Source organism: Channa argus, chromosome 14 (genome assembly GCF_033026475.1).
Source record: "Channa argus isolate prfri chromosome 14, Channa argus male v1.0, whole genome shotgun sequence".
In the NCBI taxonomy this organism is placed as follows: Eukaryota; Metazoa; Chordata; class Actinopteri; order Anabantiformes; family Channidae; genus Channa; species Channa argus.
Genome location: NC_090210.1, coordinates 22,116,127 through 22,135,261, shown reverse-complemented (window position 1 = coordinate 22,135,261; position 19,135 = coordinate 22,116,127). Strand labels below are relative to the sequence as shown.

General features: G+C 39.9%; 3 protein-coding genes across 4 annotated transcripts; 2 read left to right on the top strand and 1 right to left on the bottom strand.

Annotated features, from left to right (window-relative positions):
* The first annotated feature begins 3,475 nt into the window (after positions 1–3,475).
* On the top strand, positions 3,476–8,924 carry LOC137140696 (zinc finger protein 121-like). The gene is made up of 2 exons (XM_067529212.1): positions 3,476–3,763; positions 5,952–8,924. The coding sequence occupies exons 1-2, from the start codon at positions 3,592–3,594 to the stop codon at positions 7,115–7,117; spliced, it is 1,338 nt and encodes a 445-aa protein (XP_067385313.1). The 5' UTR covers positions 3,476–3,591; the 3' UTR covers positions 7,118–8,924.
* A 420-nt stretch (positions 8,925–9,344) lies between these two features.
* On the bottom strand, positions 9,345–10,947 carry LOC137140698 (uncharacterized). The gene is made up of 2 exons (XM_067529214.1): positions 10,341–10,947; positions 9,345–9,848 (listed from the first exon to the last, which is right to left on the bottom strand). Exons 1-2 carry the CDS (start codon positions 10,650–10,652, stop codon positions 9,417–9,419), a joined length of 744 nt encoding a protein of 247 aa, XP_067385315.1. The 5' UTR covers positions 10,653–10,947; the 3' UTR covers positions 9,345–9,416.
* An 891-nt stretch (positions 10,948–11,838) lies between these two features.
* On the top strand, positions 11,839–17,034 carry znf622 (zinc finger protein 622). 2 transcript variants are annotated; one of them, XM_067529208.1, is made up of 7 exons: positions 11,839–11,970; positions 12,422–12,995; positions 13,134–13,397; positions 13,593–13,755; positions 13,890–14,002; positions 14,338–14,481; positions 15,868–17,034. In XM_067529208.1, exons 2-7 carry the CDS (start codon positions 12,428–12,430, stop codon positions 15,999–16,001), a joined length of 1,386 nt encoding a protein of 461 aa, XP_067385309.1. In that variant the 5' UTR covers positions 11,839–11,970; positions 12,422–12,427; the 3' UTR covers positions 16,002–17,034. The 2 variants fall into 2 exon arrangements, with proteins under 2 accessions (XP_067385309.1, XP_067385310.1); XM_067529209.1 differs by having other exon boundaries at positions 11,879–11,970; positions 12,346–12,995.
* Positions 17,035–19,135: the final 2,101 nt, after the last annotated feature.

The following is a 19,135-nucleotide window of genomic DNA, read 5'->3' as shown; positions in this document are numbered from 1 at the left end:
TAACTGGTTTGGCTTTTTGCTGAGATGATGATCTATTTGTGTAAGATATTTTAAAGTATCCTGCCTACTTAGAAAGAAATAACAGGTTTGACATTGATGAGTTACATTCTTAAACAAACAACAATATCATTACTAAAGTTGTGACTTTTTTGGTTTTTTTTTTTATCACGACAAGTTTAAAGCTAAGCATAGTTTTGGCCAGAGGGAAACTCTGAACCTGGCCTGGACGTGCTAACCTATGTATCTGCTGTTCACCAGCTTCAACTGTGTTTTATGTATATTTTAATCTACCATTTTGTAATGAAGCACAGCGGCATTACACAGCATTCAGAAAGAAAGAAAAAAAAAAACAGAAACAGCACAAGATTCCAAGTGCCCTGGTGGATAAAACACTGATCAGTATCACATTATCCCCAGTTTGACGCAGATACAGAAAATCCAAAACCAGGGTTCCTGAGACAGTCAGACCAAGGTGCAGTACAGTTCACACTCTGCCTGGCCAGCCCCTTCTAATTCCTGTGGCCTCATCAAGTGCCACTTTGTTCATTCCATTCTGCATTAAATGCAGATGCTGAAGGTGCCCGTTCACGTCGGCGATTGACGCTCTGAGCTTTCAGTGTAGTTGATTAGAAACCCTGGCGCTTAAGTATTTGACACCCAAATAGACATAATAGACAACAGGTGGACAGACTTGGTGGATGGTACAACAAGACTCAGGACTCTTCCACGGGAGACCAGGGTTTGACTCCAGTGTGAGATGTGTGCTTTTTTGAGGATTGTGGTTATTTTTGTCGTTTTCACTGTTTGTAGCATTTGGCTTCAATGTAACTTTTCCTCTAACTTAACCTTACACTGAAGTTCTTGTGCCTAAACCTAGTTGTTTTCCAAATATAGTTTTTTGGGGGGGTATATAAAGGTGTTCCTGTGGCGTCGTAAGGTGACGCTCCCGGAGCGAGCGAACTTTAAAAAACAACTGATAAAGGTTCGGGCTTTACTAAATGAAGCTCTGTGTACTGTATTTTAAATGGAGTCAAGTATATTGTCAGCGACTTAGAAATTGGTGATCATCTCCTAAAGGTACTAACCCATAAAGCTTGTTTAACATCATGCATTTCTTCTTCAAAATATAAAAGTCTGTGATATTAAAGAAAACAAAGACGCACAAACATGGCTAAAAAAGAAGCAGTAGATATCAGGTTTTTATTACATGAATTAAGGGGATTTAGGCTTTTGGTTTTTTACAGACTTTTAAGTGTCCCACATTTACAAAGATCCAGATTGTCTGAGACAGCTTGGTACTAAGAGTGCTGACATGTCTACTCTTTCTGATATTATTGTGGGTTTTTTTTTCCCTTTGATTTGATTAGGGCACAACCCTGGGGATTCCAAAGAGCCACTGGGCCGCCTTTAATTATACTGGCATCATATTGCAACCAACTTTAGAAATAAAATGCGAAAAATGCACCACATTAGGCCAAATAATCCCATATAATAGGGCAACATTTAACTGAAACTGAAAGAATTAGAAACCATAGAACATGTGACATTACAGTGCACAAAGTACACAACTGAGAGATGCCTTCTGGAGCTAGATGCTATTTAATTTGTTCCAGTATGGAGAAAGGGGCGTTGATGTAAAGACTTTTTGTCTGGTTTTACTTTTGAGCCCAAGTAAAGAAGTCATATTTCTGATCCACACTCCTGATTTGTGCTGTTTGTGGTGGTAACACCCCAAAAGGTGGTTTTTCCAACTGCCATAAAAACTCAGGAAGAAGAAGCAGCAGCAGTAAAAGGAGACGAACAACAGCAATAAACAAGTAAAAGAAGACGAATGAAAGAAGAATAGGAAGAAGATGAAAGATACATGTTAATTATTGTGTGCAAGAAAAGATAGAACACATGCAACAGACAGAAGATACCAATTTACAGGCCTCAGGTATGAAAGCACATCATGCTCATAATTCAAATGTCATGGTGTAATTTCATCGTGTCATTTATTGGATGGGGCAGGCTGCTGCATGAGATGTTGTAGTAGTACTTACACCAATATTAACAAGCCTCTGTGTAATTGCAGATTTCACATAACTGGTTGGAGTTGAATGAAGACTTCTCAAGCAGATCGGGAGCAACAACTCTTCTGGAGATGCCTGCACCACCTGCTGTGGTCATAGTACTCTGTAGTTTCACTGTGATACTATAGGAAACAAATCATGTGATTTCGTTTTACAAGAAAACATTTCAAAATACATTTGATTTTATTTCTGTTTATTTACCACTTTCGGTAAAAATGAGTTAAAGAACCTATTGTTGATACACGCACCATCACCTCACAAGTATTTGCTCTTTGGACGTGTACGTAAGAGTTCAAGTGTAAGATTTAGTTGTCAGATGTTGTCTGATACACGTATGCATTACATCCATGTTTATATACAGACCTCAAGTTTCAGGGGCTCAAAGGTATCTGAACAAAATGGAGCCCAAATGACACAACAGGCTCAGTCTGTCAGGAGCTCAGCTTGCACAGAGACACTGTCCACATCCAAAGACTCCAAATATGAATCATTTTGGAACATGTAGCCCTCTGCAGGTTCTGGGGCTCAAGGACGTATGGCAATGGGACAAACCTGTAATGGCCTCCTAGGTACTCGTGTACACGTGCAATAAAGATAAACAATACGATACTTTTGTTTTAAATAAAACGAGGTTTATTTAAAACCAATGGGTAAATGAGGCACGTGCAATCTCTAAACTAAGCTCCAGCATAGGTTTTCATTGCATTTGAACCTAGAACTAAACCATAAACAGAAGTTCCTGCTGGCTTTGGTTAGTAATACTGCCAGCAGGCCTCTACCTGTGCCAGATTGTCAACATCTTATATGAAAAATATATTTGACATCCGATGAATAACAAGCGTGTGTGGCTGCCATTATAGTAAATTTTTAAGTGTGGTCCAAAGGCAAGTATGCTCTGATTATTTAGCCATGCTGCTTATGTGTTAGGAATACATTACATTAGGAAGATTGAATTGCAGCTTTTAACATTTAATTTTCAATTGAATGCATTTTGAAACTGCATGACTAAACTCCACATTGAATTGCCAATTGAATAAATATATTTTGAAATGCAATTGATTTAGCTTTTATTTAAAATTTCAATCCAATTAATTAAAACGAAATTGATTGATTGAATTGGACTTTGCATATTAAATTGCCAGTTGCAAAATGCATTTCAAATTGCATGACCAAAATGAAAATTGCCAATTGAAATATGAATTGCCATTAGAATTATGAGCATGATGCGCTTCATTCTCGGGAAAGTAAAAGTAAACTGGGCTTTGTTAGACGCTTTGGGGAGACGTTCAGGAACTATTAGAATCCGCAATTAGGATCCGTGTGCAGGTGGTGGCGGTAATGCGTTGTTTACCACAAAACAGAAGAAGAAGAAGAAGAAGAAAAGCGAGAAGGAGAAGAAGAAGAAGAAAAAAAAACAGAAGAAGAACAGAAGAAGAACGACGGCTGTGTAACATTAGCTGTTAGGAGTTGGCGGTGCTGCCACATCGCAGGGAAACATTTGTGTCGCTACAGACGAACAATGCCTTCACATCAGTATCTCAGAGAGTTCGTCAGCGAGCGGCTGACTGCAGCGGCCGAAGAAATCTTCGGAGTCTTTGAAAACATTATCGTCGAGTACGAAGAAGAGATCGGCCGTCAGCGCAGACTGCTGGATGCGGTCTATAAACCCGAAATTAAGCTCCACAGGATAGGTACGTATACCTGGAAGGATGTGAGTCTGAAGGGATGACTTCGCTTTCCCGTGACTCGTATAACCTGCAGCTTCAGGGGGGGGACGCGTGAACAAGAGGTGGTTAATTCAATCAACAGCAACTTTGACTTTATGTCAGAGAAATGCGCTTTAATTAGAGGCGGCAGTTTGAATCCTTCGCATTACTTACTGAACAATTACAAAAGCTCGCATTACATCTGCTAATTTGCTGATGCTTTTCATGCTCAGACACAACACTCAAAAATGCTCAAACGTGGTAGGTAATAATTTAATAACGTTTATAATAATGTTTTAGCGTCTCCTTTTCAAGGATAATCTCATCAAAATGAAAAAAACAATCTCTTGTAAAAGTGTTCTGGCCAGGACAGGTAGTGACAGAATGTTTCACACAACATACAGATTTTATAAAACGTTTTTTTTTTCTATTTTTGAAGTGAAAAAAACGTTATTTTTAAATTTTATAGCAAAGTCGAATTGGTTGCACCCTTTTTTTTTTTCTTTTTTTTTTTTTGTCCTTTCGGCTTATCCCGTGAGTTTAGGGTCGCAACAGCGTATGGATGATTTATCATTTTATCATATTTATATCACTTTGTAGAGAAATGTTTTCATTTTTGTCAACAAAAGCTAAATTAAATCTACCATAATTTAATGTTGTAATAAAACAAAAGTTGAAAACAAAAAAAGGGGGGCGCATATTTTTTATAGGCACTATACAAGCAGTTTTAAAATTTAAATATTGTTTGTTTATATTCATTCTGTATATTTGGGCCATTAACAAACACAAAGACGAACCTTTTGCAGGAGGAGATGAAATTGCTCAGGGCTTGGTTGTGTTGCCATTCTGGGGAATAGTGTCACTCACTGGAGTAAAGTGATGTTTACCACAGGAGTCTGTGTGGAGATGCAGTATTTGATTCCTTCTAACAAGTAAACATAGATGTCTGATACTGTGTAGTAGCAATGTGACTGGTTGGCTGGATCATTGCCATGGCACCTCCCAGGTGCTGGACCAGACTTTGTCGCTGCTGTGCTCAGTTGCTGGAGCTTCTCCATCCTGAAATGACTTTGTAATGACTTCTAAGTGCTAAACAACTAATTGCAGTCGGTGCATCTCGCCATGTGTTGGGTTGCTGTGGTGTTTTATCAATTGTTTCGAGCGTCTTGAGGTTGTTTTCTTTTCACGATGAAAAACAAATCTCACCACTACCTGCACACAATTTACATGCTACAGTCATTTTCAAATAACATTTCTTGCCGCTAAAATCAAAGTAATGGGAATATTTCCAACCACTGAATTTTAGGCACTTCCACGCCAGCTTACTGCTCACGGTGCTGCTAGTGACACAAGCGCAAGGACTATGAATATGAAATGTCAGATTTAAAATCCATCTTTGATATGTTGATAAGTAACATACTAATGTTTTTGTTTTTATTTATTTTTTCCTATTCCTGTAGACTCTAGGATGCAGCTCAACAGAAGAGCGAGAGGAAGGTGTAATATGTGATGTTCCACACAGTGGGGGTTTACTCTGTATAAAATCTGATTTTAATTAAATTAGAATAACATCCTAAGGCTATGGGGGCTTTTTGAAAATATGATTAATTGTAAAATGACCAAAGTTATCCTCTAACCATTTAGTTCATAGTTTAAGCGACTGAACAGTGCCAACCTAATGCCACTTTTAATAAAGACTGTAGGATTTTCATAAAAACGATGGCCGTTGATGGGTAGAGAATTGACGTAGCACCTCTCAGATGCGGGAGTCTCTCTGCTTTTGTTGCTGCTTCATCTCTGTCCTGTTTCTGGATCTGCTCCAACCTAAAATTACTGTGCCTACTCCCACCTCATAGCTCCTGATTTTGGAATCTGTAGCCTCGTCTCATTTTCCTCTGAAGAATCCCATTTATCCAGTGTGAACATATAGCAAAAAATGCAACAATATAAACAATTACAATTCAGTATTGTAAATTATTTAGAGCTTAAGCCTATAAGTTGGAAGTTGCTGTTGAATTTATTCCTTCTTGCTTATCCATGTTTGTTGCTTTATCATTGAAATGTCAATGCTGGCTGTACACGACTTTTAATTGGGATTGGAAAACTCTCAGGAGAAGCTGGAGATGTTTTCAGCACTCTATTATCACACATCCCTTTTTATGTGCCCCTCCAGAGGTCACACAGCAACATGTCTGTAAGGAGGAAGAAGAGGAGGGTTGTCTTTCCAACCAGCAGCTCTGTAACCAGGAGTGGAACTCCACTCTAGACCAAGAGGACCCAGATCATCCACAGATTAAAAAGGAACTGGAGGAACACTGCGCCAGTCAGGAAGGAAAGCAGATTGCAGTGAAGCAGGAAACAGAAACCTTTATGTTGACCCCAGGTTTTGAGGAAAGTTGCAACAGTGAACCAGGAACAAACAGCAACCACTGGCTCCTCTCTCCTGTAGCCCACAGCCAGGAGCAGAACGGAGGCAAGCACGTAGACTCTGAATCAGCTAGTCACAGCAGAAAAGTGTACAACTCTCCCATGCCAGGGAGGGGCTGTGATCCTCCTAAGGATAATAAGTTTTTAAAATGCGACACTTGTGGGAAGGCTTTCAGGTATAAGTCCAAATTGAACGTACACCTGAGAACCCACACAGGTGAGAAGCCATATGTTTGCAGCACCTGTGGGAAAAGATTCAGTCAGACGTCTGCATTGAAAAATCACATGAGAATTCACACAGGTGAGAGGCCTTATCCTTGCAAAACATGTGGGAAAGGTTTTCGATACAGCAGTGGCCTGTTGCTGCACATGAGGATCCACACAGGCGAGAGACCGTACGTGTGCAACACCTGTGGGAAAGGTTTCAGATGTAGCAGCGGCTTGTTGGTGCACATGAGGACCCACACAGGTGAGAAGCCTTATTCATGTAAGTTGTGTGGCAGAGCCTACAAACGTAGCAGTCTCTTGAAACTCCACATGAGCACCCACACGGATGAGAAGCCGTACATTTGCAAAATCTGCGGGAAGAGTTTCTGTCGCGTCTCATTGCTGAAATGGCACATGAGAATCCACGCAGATAAAAAGCCCCATTCCTGTGAGATGTGTGGGACCAAGTTCTACTGCAGAGGTGTCTTGAAAGTCCACATGAGGACTCACACAGGCGAGAGGCCTTACCCCTGCGACACCTGCGGGAAACGATTCGCTCAGAGGTCGTCGCTGAATGCACACTTAAAAATCCACACAGGTGAGAAGCCATACACCTGCAACATATGTGGGAAAAGTTTCTTTCGGATACCAGACTTGAAAAAGCACTTGAGGACTCATACAAATTCCGACTTAGTGACGAATTAATGGTCCACCTCTAAGAAGCCACACAGGTGAGAAACCATATCACAAATTAAATGTGTCTCAGTTAGGAGACAGGTAGCCGTGTATATGCAAATACTGTAGGCGGGAAAGTGTTCAGTTGTTGAGGTTCATGCACAAAACACCCATAGTAGTAACAAACCACATTATTGTACTACTTATGGGAGAAAGTTCTCTTTTGTTTACTAGCGAGTGCATGGTTGATGTCTTAAATGAATATTTGTTACCACGGCGCTTGCGAACCCTTTAAAGTTTTCCTTTTCTGCACAAATATGACTCAAAACAAGATTAGCTTTTAATGCAAACCCTAAAACGACATAAGTTTTACACTTATTGATTAGTTTATTACGTTAATGATCCAGATGTCACGGTAATGTGGCAAAAGTATGTGACCTGGTGGGGTTGGATTCAATCCCGTAGCCTTCTGCATCCCAACCCAATGCTTTACCACTGAGCCACCAGCCCCCCTATTGAATCAATACCGAAGAAGTGTTTTTATAGTGTTTCATAACTTACAACTTGCATAGTAAGATTATGCAGGTTTCATTTTTCAGAATTATGCAGAATTAGAGAAAATCCTAAACAGTGCACAAACTTTCAAGTGCTACACTAATTGGCCACATGTAACTCAACAGTATCGTATCTCTTACCAGACAAATAGTTAATTGCAGCATGACAACCAAGCATCAAACCATAAAGACGTCACCAGTTTGTTTAAAATAGAGGTGATCTATGTACGTATTTGACTTTGTACTGCTCATTATGCTTTAGGTCAGGTCATTATGCAGAAATGGAGAACTCCGAAGGGTGGAGAACTCCAAAGGGTGGAGAACTCCAAAGGGTGGAGAACTCCAAAGGGTTTGCAAATTTTCAAGTGCCACTCTACTGTATACAGTAAGTGTGGATTGTGAACCTGTTGGGTCCCTGGTGTAATCCTGTCAGCTAATGTATATTTGTTTTCTCTTGAGCATGTCCAATATATGTATTTTTAAGTATTTATTTGCAGATTTGACATAATCTTTGCTTTTTCAGGCTTTATATTTGACGCTATGGATGTTTACTACTGTTCAAAAGTTTTTCACTTAGAAATGTCCTTGTTTTTGCTGTACTGACGTAATCTATTAATTGGCTTTTTAACTTCATGGATGCATATATTATTGATTGGAACTTAAAAACTGCTGATAATTTAGATATTCCTTTAAAAACACTTGTTTGCAGCTATGAGGGGCATTTATGTTAACGATGCATTTCAAAATAGTTTGATGCTATAAAACTTGGTTTTCTTTCAAGAACAAGGACATTTCTACTTTCTACTACTGAAGTAGTATTTTCTACTAAACGGTAGTGTAACACATGGTTCTGTAAAATGTGGTAAACTATTGCTTTCAGTGCTGATTATCCCAAAATGTATAATTTAATGAATAGAGTAGCTATGAGATTCATCAACTCAAGTTATTATAATACATCCATTGATGGGTTTTTTTTCTACTCAGATGTAGTTTTTTCAACCAAACTTCGTATGTTGCTTATGTAAGTAAAACAGCATCTTGTAATGGTCATGTTACTGAGTGGGAATGGCCTCACAATAGCCTCTTTGTGGGCGAGTGCTGCGACTGCGTAAGTAGTTTTGTAATTGTAGTTTTTTTTTTCCACCTATGACTGTTGCTGTCATTTTTGTATTTTTGTTTATTTTTTACTGTTGTACACATTCTGAACTCCTTACCAGTGGCCACAAGCAGATTCCTTTGTGTTAGTATACTCTGCCAATAAAGCTGATTCTGCTCTATCCTAATTTACATTCAAGAACAATCTAAAGCAGAAAGATATGTATAAAGGTAATTTGACACCCTCAGACACCTACTGTCTTCTTAGTACAAGTTCCTGGTTTGTGTTTGGCAGGACGTGGTTTCTCTGAAAGCTGCAGTGAAAGGCTGAAACAAATGGACATTGACACTAAAAGAAAGAAGTATCTTTTAAATACCAAGACTTATTACCTTCAGATGAACTTTGGGACAACATAACTAGCAAACTCCAGTTCCGCACATCAGAACAAAAGCAAACTAATTCAGACCCTCAATTATTAACTACTGTTTGTTAATCAGATATTAGAAACTCTATATACTCTGCATGAGATTCTTCTGTACTGATGAGCTGTTAAATCATGTAAAGAGAGGCAGAAAACAGTGTGGTATTTTAAGAGACACACCAAAACTATAAAGTAAAATACTTTATTTATGAATTGCTCTAATAAAACAACATTTCACAAAAACAGAGCCTGCTCTGTTCAGTTGTCTTGGGTGGCACCAAACATATATCGTTTCTGTGCCTCATACACCAGCTGGTGTATATTGAACATGGTCTCGTTTTTGGCAATGGGAGAGAGCGGGCTGAGCATTTTTGCCATTGTCATGCAGAAATGGTACTCAACAGTGGACTGCTCTTGTTTCATCTGTTCCCGTCCTCTGTCTATGGTGCTTAGCCTTTTCAAAATGTCCATTGAGTTGTCTCTTCGTTGTCTCTTCGTGGAACTTACAGTCTCTGAGTCTTCAAACACGTATGAAGAATCCGAATCCAGTTCTGATGTTTCCAATTCAGGTGTACTAGGCACCAGGATTGGGCTCTTCTGGGGCAGCAGGGCAGGGAGAGGGGGGTCAGCTTTGGGGCACGTTATACTTGTTGGCTCATCAAAATCTGGGCTGCCGTTTTCTTTCGCAGTCTGTGGTAAAAGAGGGGGGGGGGGGGGAGGGAGTACATTTACAACACACATTCTCCCAAAGGAGCCAGAATGTAATTCTTTAATTCACGTCGTGACCTCCTGCAACTCCTCCGATCACATAAGTGTCCTTGAACAAGACACTGAACCCAAGTTAGAGTGTGTGATTGTAAGTGCAAATGGCTGAATGAGGACATTATTGTCTTGTATGAAGCTCTTTAATATCTGTTTTAATTGTAAAATTTCTAATACTTTTAGACCGTTTAAAATTATTGCTTTGATGCTAAGATGACATCATCGATGACGTCACATAATTGCTTTTGAAGTTTTTAGGGCTCGCTCACTGTGGAGTTTGGGGGCGGGGGAGGTGGCTTCTTTTTATGGTGTCGAGTAAAAGCTTAAAGAAATAATCCTGTGTCTGTGCAAAGAGGTCATTGTAAAAATGGATTTGCAGGTTAAGATTACGTGAAGCACTTTTAACAGAAACACACTCACCGTTTCAAAGTCGTATTTCCGCTCGGTCCCTCGATGTCTAACGTAAGTGTCCAGCCAGGACAACGACTCCAGAATTGCAGGGTTATAGTTTACGCCGTCGGCACCTTTGGACTTTCTTTTTGCTTTAACAAAACGATCCCTTATGTACTTCCACTGCTTCTTCACGGTGTGCTCATCGCTGCACAGAGTCTTCGCTATTTCCCTCCAGGACTTGTTGGTCATCTGGTGGTCTCTGTAATCCTTCACCGAGGTGTCGTACAGATGCCTGTACTTGCGCACCTCCTCGCAAAGTCTCTCCTCAAATGCAGTCATCACTGGGCGCAGGGGTCTTATTTAGTTTTCGTCCTTAAAAAAAACACAGACAGCTGAACCTTCGTGGTAACTTCGATTTGTTTTTTTAAAGAGCTAGAAAAAGGAAGTGACGTAAGATTTACAAGCCGCGGTGCAACGAACCAATCACGAACAAGCTCATTCTTCTTTTAGGGTTTTACGGTTGCCGGTGTCTTTTACGTTGAATTCCTGCCTTCTACTGGTATTTCACTGTAGCTAAGTCCAATTCGTCCATTCCTTCTTTAAAAAAGGCAATTATTAATCACCAACAACAAACCGACCTCAAAATTATGAGTTTCATTTAATGATAGATAGATAGATATAGACGTTTGCAAATTTACTATCGCTTGTAGAGGTAGGAAAAAAGAATACATTTAATGAATTTAGCATGTGCTTTTTCCATCAAAGACATATCGTCTACATTATGGATTCGCATATACACACCTTTCTTTTCATTCTCGCTGATACTCTTTTGTCACACAAAACACCTGACACTTTTCTCTACCTGTTCCAACCTGCCTGCATTCGCCTCTTCACCTCTTTTCTGTTGGACTCTTTCTAGGCATGAAACCATATTGCTGCTCACAAATGTTCACCTCTGCCCTTAGCCGAGCTTCCACTACTCTTTCCCACAACTTAATTGTGTGGCTCATCAACTCAGGATCCTCTGTTTTTTTTTTTACATTTAGGAATAATCCTGATTTAAAAAAAAACAAACAAAAAAAACAAATACTAACTTCTTCGACTCCATTCTTTATCTAGGATTGTAATCCCTTTTTAATTATATTATTCTTAATAATTATTGTCAATAGTTCAGTGGTTGGGATGAATAATTTTGGAGAAATGGCATCCTTGCTGAATACCCCTTTCCACCTTGGGGTTAATCCAGGGTAAGAGATTAAAAATTGTAATAAAAATCTTCAATAATGTTACAGTGGCTTTAGCCACTTTGTCAACTGCAATATCTAGTTCTTCAATTTTCCATATTAGCTGAATATTTATCTACATTTGCAAAAGGTAACTACTAGCTACAGCTAATAAATGTATATATTAATTTCCACCTGAATTGTAGCAAACGCAGAATAAAATGGAAATACTTTAAGTACAAATACCTAAAATGTCACAGCACTTAATAAGTAAAACCACCGTTGACGGTTTTTCCAATGAGTTGCAGTAGGTGGCGGTAAAGCGCCTTAAACGCCGCTCACCAACCGCTGATAAACCCCCAGAATAAGAGAGTTCGCGTAATAAAAAAAAAAGAAAAATTACCCTCGTGTGCTGGTGTGGAAACGTTTGACAGGTACAAACTTACCAAAAAAAGAAATGATTTATTTATTTTTTCGTAGTCGTCATCTTATTGAATGTCCTGATCTGTTGTCGTTGTTATTATTATCACGACTGACTGAGGTTTGAGTTGTAATTAGCAGATGTTTACACTAAAATGTTTGGCTAGTGGTTGCTAACGTTAGCCGACATTAGTTAGTGTCAGACCGACCCGGTACCAAGTTTTTTTTTTTACGTATTTCACGTATATTTACTTTGTCTAACGTTAGCGTTCGCAACCATAGGCAGCGCTTTCAACCAGCAACATTTCATCTTCACCCAACAACTAGCTACGCACACAGAAACTAGCTTGTGTTAGCCGATGCTAACACAGTGTGATATGATTTTCTAGGTGACGCCGCAGCAACTTGACGTCGGCTTAGTGTTGGTTGACGTTGTAAACCCCTAATCAATCGCCGTATTTTCAGATCGCCATGACGTCCTACACTTGTATCAGCTGTCGAGTGGCTTTTGCGGATGGCGAGATACAGCGAGCGCACTACAAAACGGACTGGCACCGTTACAATCTGAAGCGCAAGGTGGCTGACATGCCACCTGTCACCGCGGAAAACTTCCAGGAGCGCGTCCTGGCACAGAGGTCCGCTGCTGAGCAGCAGTTAAATGATGCTGTGGCCACCGAGGCATGCGCCATCTGCAACAAGAAGTTCTCCACTGCAAATGCCTACCAGAACCACCTGCAGTCCCACAAGCACCAGCAGGCAGAGAAGCAGGCCCTGCTCGCTGCCCAGAGAAAAGTGGAGAAGATGAATGAGAAGAACCTGGAGAAGGGACTTGTTGACGAGAAGGTGGACCACGATGCCAGGAACGAGGCCCTGCAGCAGGTACTGAAGGAACAGCAGAAGTTAAGTCCAGCCAAGCGACAGAAGACCCAGGTATCACAAGAGGTCACGAAGCAGAAGCCAGACAAACCTCCCAGAATGATGTGGCTGGAGGAGCAAGCCAAGAGACAAGAGAAAGAAGATGGAGCTACAGCTGAGGAAGGTGAGGAACACTACTAAATCTACCACTTAATAATAATAATAATAATAATAATAATAATAATAATATTTGTGTTGTTTAAGTTACGCACCTTGTAATAGTTTGTGGTGTTAAAATGTTCCTATCAAAATCTTAAATTAGATTGGGAGGATGTTGGTGAAGAAGATGATTATGACGACATAGAAGAGGATGAAGATGGTGAAGAGATGATGGATCAGCAGGAAGGAGACTCTTCAGCTCAGTCTGCTGCTCTTCCAGGCTCCATTCCCATTACCGACTGCCTGTTCTGCTCCAACCACTCCAAGTCGCTCGTAAAGAATATGGCCCACATGACCAAAGTTCATAGCTTCTTCGTCCCTGATTTAGAATTCCTTGTTGACTTCAAGGGGCTCATGTGTTACCTGGGTGAGTTTTGAGGGGGAAGCATCATGACTCTGTTTATGCTCAATCCACTGTATTGTCAAGGTTTTTTATTTATGCTATTCGTACAATTATGAAAATTACTTTCCTGTTTTAACGGTCCGTGTGCTTTTTTTCTCATTGTCTTATCAGATGTAAACCTGTTATTTGAATGTGTTTATTTTTTTTTGTCTGGCACAGGAGAAAAAGTTGGTGCTGGGAACGTGTGTTTATGGTGTAACGAAAAGGGACGTTCGTTTTACTCAAAAGAGGCCGTACAGAGTCACATGACAGACAAAAGCCACTGTAAACTGTTCACAGATGGTGACGCTGCTCTGGAGTTTGCAGACTTCTATGACTTTAGGTAAGTTTTCATCTTGATTATATACAGTATTTGTTAACCTGTGATTGTTTATGGTTAATGGAAATGGATGAAATGCAGCAGCAATACTATGTAAATAGTGTCCTGTAGTATCAATCTAATTCTTTTGCCTATAGGAGCAGCTACCCGGATAGGAAGGAGGGAGCAGTTGCTGAAATGGAGGAGGAGCTGCCTGATGATAGGAATCTGGAGTATGACGATGAAACGCTGGAGCTGACTCTTCCCTCAGGTAACTGTTTTTGTTTTGTTTTTTGTTTTTTTTAATTGTGCCTGTTTGTGTCCCTCCCTCCCCGTCTCGTGTAAAAATCCTGTTTCCAAAAGTTTGGATGCTGCATAAAATAGTCAAAAACAGAGTCCATTTCTTTGCTAATCATGAGATTTTTATTAAAATACAGGTTTCAAAGACTACTGAGAATTTTTATTTAATTTAATTTTTTTTAATTTTTAACTTTTAAAACGTCTAGATGTTTTTGTTGGGTCTGTTTTCTTTTGTGTGACTTGTGTGAATTGTCTGCTAATAGCTCCATAGTGCAGAATGAACATCCTTGCTTCCTCTGTTTTCAGGCGCTAAGATCGGCCACCGCTCCCTCATGAGGTACTACAAACAACGGTTTGGCACTCAGAGAGTGGTGGCTCTGACCCACAATAAGAACGCTGTTGGCAGAGTCCTCCGGCAGTACAGAGCCCTGGGCTGGGGAGGAGATGGAGGTAAGGGTCAAGCAGGGTCACAAAACGGTAGTATAGTTTTTTTGGTGTTTCAATATTTGAAAAAATCAACTGAGATGATGATGATGATTATTATCAATAATAGTGGAGAAATACTACCAGGGCAAGAGAGACTTTTCCCCACACAAATCAACTTTATTGTAGAAGTCCAGTTTGATTAGAAGGTCTAATTTAATTTCTCAGGAAGAGATTTGTCTCTTTTCAGACAGAGCTGTTATTCGTGACATACAGGGAGAACAAGCTCTAGTGAACCGAGATTTCTTATGAAGATGATGATCAAAAACTGTCCTTTGTCATTGAAGTGCAAATCTAGTCTGACTGTACGGATTTCTGACTTGCCACTTTGGTAAAATCAAAAATTCTTAGGTTATCTCTGTGTTCTTTGAAGTCAGGGACCTTCTGTAATTGAACTTTACCAAATGCTCATCTCTACAAAAAGACACGGCAGGGCCAAACGTTTTCAACTGAATCTTGAGTACACTTGGTGCACAGTGGCATTTCCTCAGTTCATCTGATTCTGACCCCACAGAATGGCCCTGTTCCAGTTTAGATATATTCTGTTTACTTAAGAGAGTTTGGAGACTGAGGAATCTTGGGATGTCTGACTTAGCCGTCATCAGCTTTTGGCCCAGGGAGCTATAATTTGTTATTTTATTTAAGATTTAAGTTATTTTGCTTTTCTCTGCCGCGCTTTCAGGATTTCAGTGCAAACGTTTATTCATTTTGACATTGTAGAGATGATGTTTTATTGATAAAGCTGTTTCCTTTCGGTTTATCAGTTCCACCATCATCTTCTTTCGCCCTCCATTTATTTTCTTCTGTGGCATAGTGGGTAGAGGACAACACTCTCTTATTTCTGTGTCTTTCCCATTCTCCCCACCACTTCACTCGCAGGAGGTACATGTCTTCTATAAAACATTGGATTTTATTATAATAGACAATATATACATCTTATTATTGCTACAAAGGTTCGAAATGTTTTGTTGTGGGCTGTCACTGCACTTTTTCTATAGCAGTAACTGACCTGGAAGTCATCAAACTACTGGAGAAAAGTTCCTAGGAAGATCATTTTTAATCATCCTTACTTTTTGCAGCACTTCATAAGAATATAATACAATAAAATCTGATTTCTGGGCAGGTTTTTCAGAGTTTTCTGTGTTTTTCTTTTTTGTGTCCAATGATAAAATAAAATTTTTCACCATTCTCTGCTATAGACGTTCATATCATTATGCAGCTTAAACCAGTGTAGAATCTTGTGTTCACTTCTCATTATGTCCATATTGACTGTGAGAAAAGTGTATCCAGTATTTTGACACACTGTCTGTACATGCATGTTGTCTCTTTGTCTGTCCCCTTCCTCTGTCTTAGGCTTCGGCGCCTTGCATCAGAAGCAGAGAGACATGCAGTACGTACAGATGATGAAGTCAAAATGGATGCTGAAGATGGGCATGAGCAACAACGCCACCAAGCAGAAACACTTCAGAGCCCAAGTTATGTTCTAAACTCAGACTGATGTAACCGGACACGTGGTGAAACGGGACATGGACTGGTGAATTTTAGATTTGAACAATCTTGCCGTTCACCAGCCACCAACTGCTGAATCAAGCCCAGGTTGCAGTTTTTTCCGCACACATAAGAAAAAAAAATCACCTCATAATAAAAAAGCAGTCATGTGGATGTGAGGTTTCATAACCAGCAAAAATGTTCAACTTTCCATAAAAGTAATATAAAGAGCAGATATAAAGAGCTTGTTTTGTCAAATTGCAGACATTTCTTTAATGCTGTATTGCAGCTATCAGTAAAATGAATCGCATATATAAAATTATTCTGAATCTCTGTGGATCCTGTTAAAACTATATATTATATGAAGAATAAGGTTTTGCTTATTTTGGCTCAGTTTAGTTAAATCACAAATAATTTTTTTAAACTGAAAGGTTTTCACTCTAAATGTTTCCTGTTTATTGGAAACATGGCAGTTTTTAATAAATGATTAATTATTCGATGCTTCCTTTTTCAGTGAATGAAGTTTATTTAGTGTTAAAACTCGGCTAAAATTAGTGCTCAACATAATGTTGTCTTTCTTGCAAACACTTTTTTGAAGGGCCTATTTTTTGCTATTTAGGATTTGTCGAGAGGTGTCAAATCATGTCAACAATAATCTATAATTTCATGGTTGGTCCCAATACAATTCTAAGCTCCGTAAATGATTCCCAGACATACGCTGTAAACCTAAGACTTTCTGCTGTGTCGGGGCCCTAAACCCAACCGGTATCACGACTTAACTGTATTGTGGTTGATAAAAAGACGGGATCATAGAGAAATGTTTAAAAGGCAGTTAAGAAATCTCATTACGTACTTTTTTTTTCTAGGAGCTGCCATCAATCTTATTATTCTAACTTTAAAATCTGTTTGTATTGTGTAGCTATAACTGATTGGCATGAATTTGAATGTAAAACTCTAGTCTTTAAGATCACGTTCTTTCCTCCCCTTGTCAAATGCAGCCTTTCCCTAATAAACCGTTTCTTCTTCACAGTGCTTGCATGTTTAATACTTGAACTTCTTACCGGTAATGCCTGTTTACACTGAACATTTGAGAACAGGATTTTCTTCCACTGTTCCTTTGTTGGTTTAACTAAAGAGAATCGTGGTTTATCGTCGTGGTTTTCTTTTCAGATACATCAGATGTATGACTGAGTCTTGAGCATTGTGCGGATGATGTCATCGAAAGCTGATCGGGCTTCAGCAGGATGCTGACCCACCACACTGGCCCTTTAATGAGCTCAGTTACTCCATTTGTTTGTGGTCCTCCACTTTATCTTTGGCAAGCGCTCCACTTCCTTTTGCAGGCGAGCAGAGTGTTTGTGGCGTGATGGTTACAGGATTTAGGGCACTCTGCCCATACAGCACGTCGCTGTTTGAGTTGACAGGGAAAAAAAAAAACAGTGGGAGGGGTCGTGCAGACAGGCCGACGGCGAGAAAGAGACTAATTGATCGGGGCAAGTTGTCGAGGGGAAACGGGCCCGATGGCTGAGAGGCATTAGCACTGTGGAAGGTCTTGAAGGAGGTGACAGTTTTACTAGATCCACAGTTTGGCCGATGTGAGTGTCTGAAGCCCCCAAAATAGTCAGTTGGACACAAGCTGATGATTCTTTTTCCATTTGTTCACATTTGGTATTTACAGTGTTTCCCTAATCACCTACACTCGTGACTTTTTAGGGATGTCGGTTAATTTAGATGAACTGAATTCGTGACAGACTTTCTCCAGACTTTAGCAGCAGCAGCTCCCTTGAATTCAAATGTCAACGTAAGCGAGGGAAGGTTTTTTTTGGTGTTACCTGCTGGAAACTGCTTTGACCGGACTGAACAGAGTAATTGGAGAGTGCAGCCACTCTGAATCAAGTCCTTCTGGGATCTGTTTTTTCGGAAGATGGTTAAAAGGTCCCGGAGCCGTTTACATGAGATGCTGTGAAGGCCGCAATGTGTGACATTGTGTTGGTCTGGTCAGAGTGTAATAAGCTTGTGATCTTGTTGGAAATGCGGACTTTAAAATGTCGGCGCTTGCTTTCGAACCACAGACTGCTTTCTTTGTACTGCACCTAAACAGCTTTATCATTGTTAAATAAATCACTGCAGCTGTGTAACAACTGCAAGGTTTCCAGGAAATGCCGCATTGGTTTTTGTTTGTGCTCCATTTTGATGCAGTGACCTTTTTTAGCTCATCAATTCATCAGAAAGACCAGTTGTAAGATTTTCTTGACCTCTCTGTTGACTTCGAGTTTTGCAGTGCATCTGGATCAGAAGCCATTTATTAACTATTGATGAAGATGAACAACTGCAGGCTTCAGGAAGTTTTTTTCCATTTAAAAAAAAAACAAAACATTTTACAAGAGCTTCACCAAACAAGGCTTTGTAAGTTACTCTGTTAAGTATTGTCTCCTTTTAACTGTTTTTCCAATCAGAGGTCAGAACGTGGTGATAAATGCACAACACGTCCTCCAGCCTTAATGAAATGATGATACCCTGAATAGTGGCAGCAGGCGTTTTCAAACCTTTGAATGATGGTTACCACAATAAGGTAAGTTTCAGTTTGAGTTACAGTACTTGACTGCAGTTAGAGGACCTTTTTGTTTTCAAAGCGTCTTTGAATCTGTAGCTCAGGTTGTGCAATTGTGGGTAAAAGAAATGACGTTCCTCGGTTCTGCTGCGTCCGTCTCGTCGACCCAATTCTACTCCTCCATCGCTACTGTGACTTTGCACTGTGTTTATTACGTAACCCCACTTCTTTTTTCGCCGCTCATCCTAATCATCTCCCACTAGAATTCACCTATCAGTGAAACGCGTCCTAATAACCCGCTTTCACAGATGACCTGCGGGGTCATGCTTGTCCCTAAATTTCACTGCCTGGCAACCTAAAAGTTGTCTTTTATTAATGTCTTTTGGTCTGTGCAAAGCCCAAGTGAAAAATTAAGGGTGACTTACGGACATAATTTCTCTCAGACCACATGTGGCTTCCTTAACCATAGTTGATTCTTTACATTGTGACGTAACATTAAAACCTGAATTCCTATAATTGAGGTCTTTTAAATATGCATTAGATGGATGGGCGCCACATTATCAGGCGAGATAAAATCCAAAA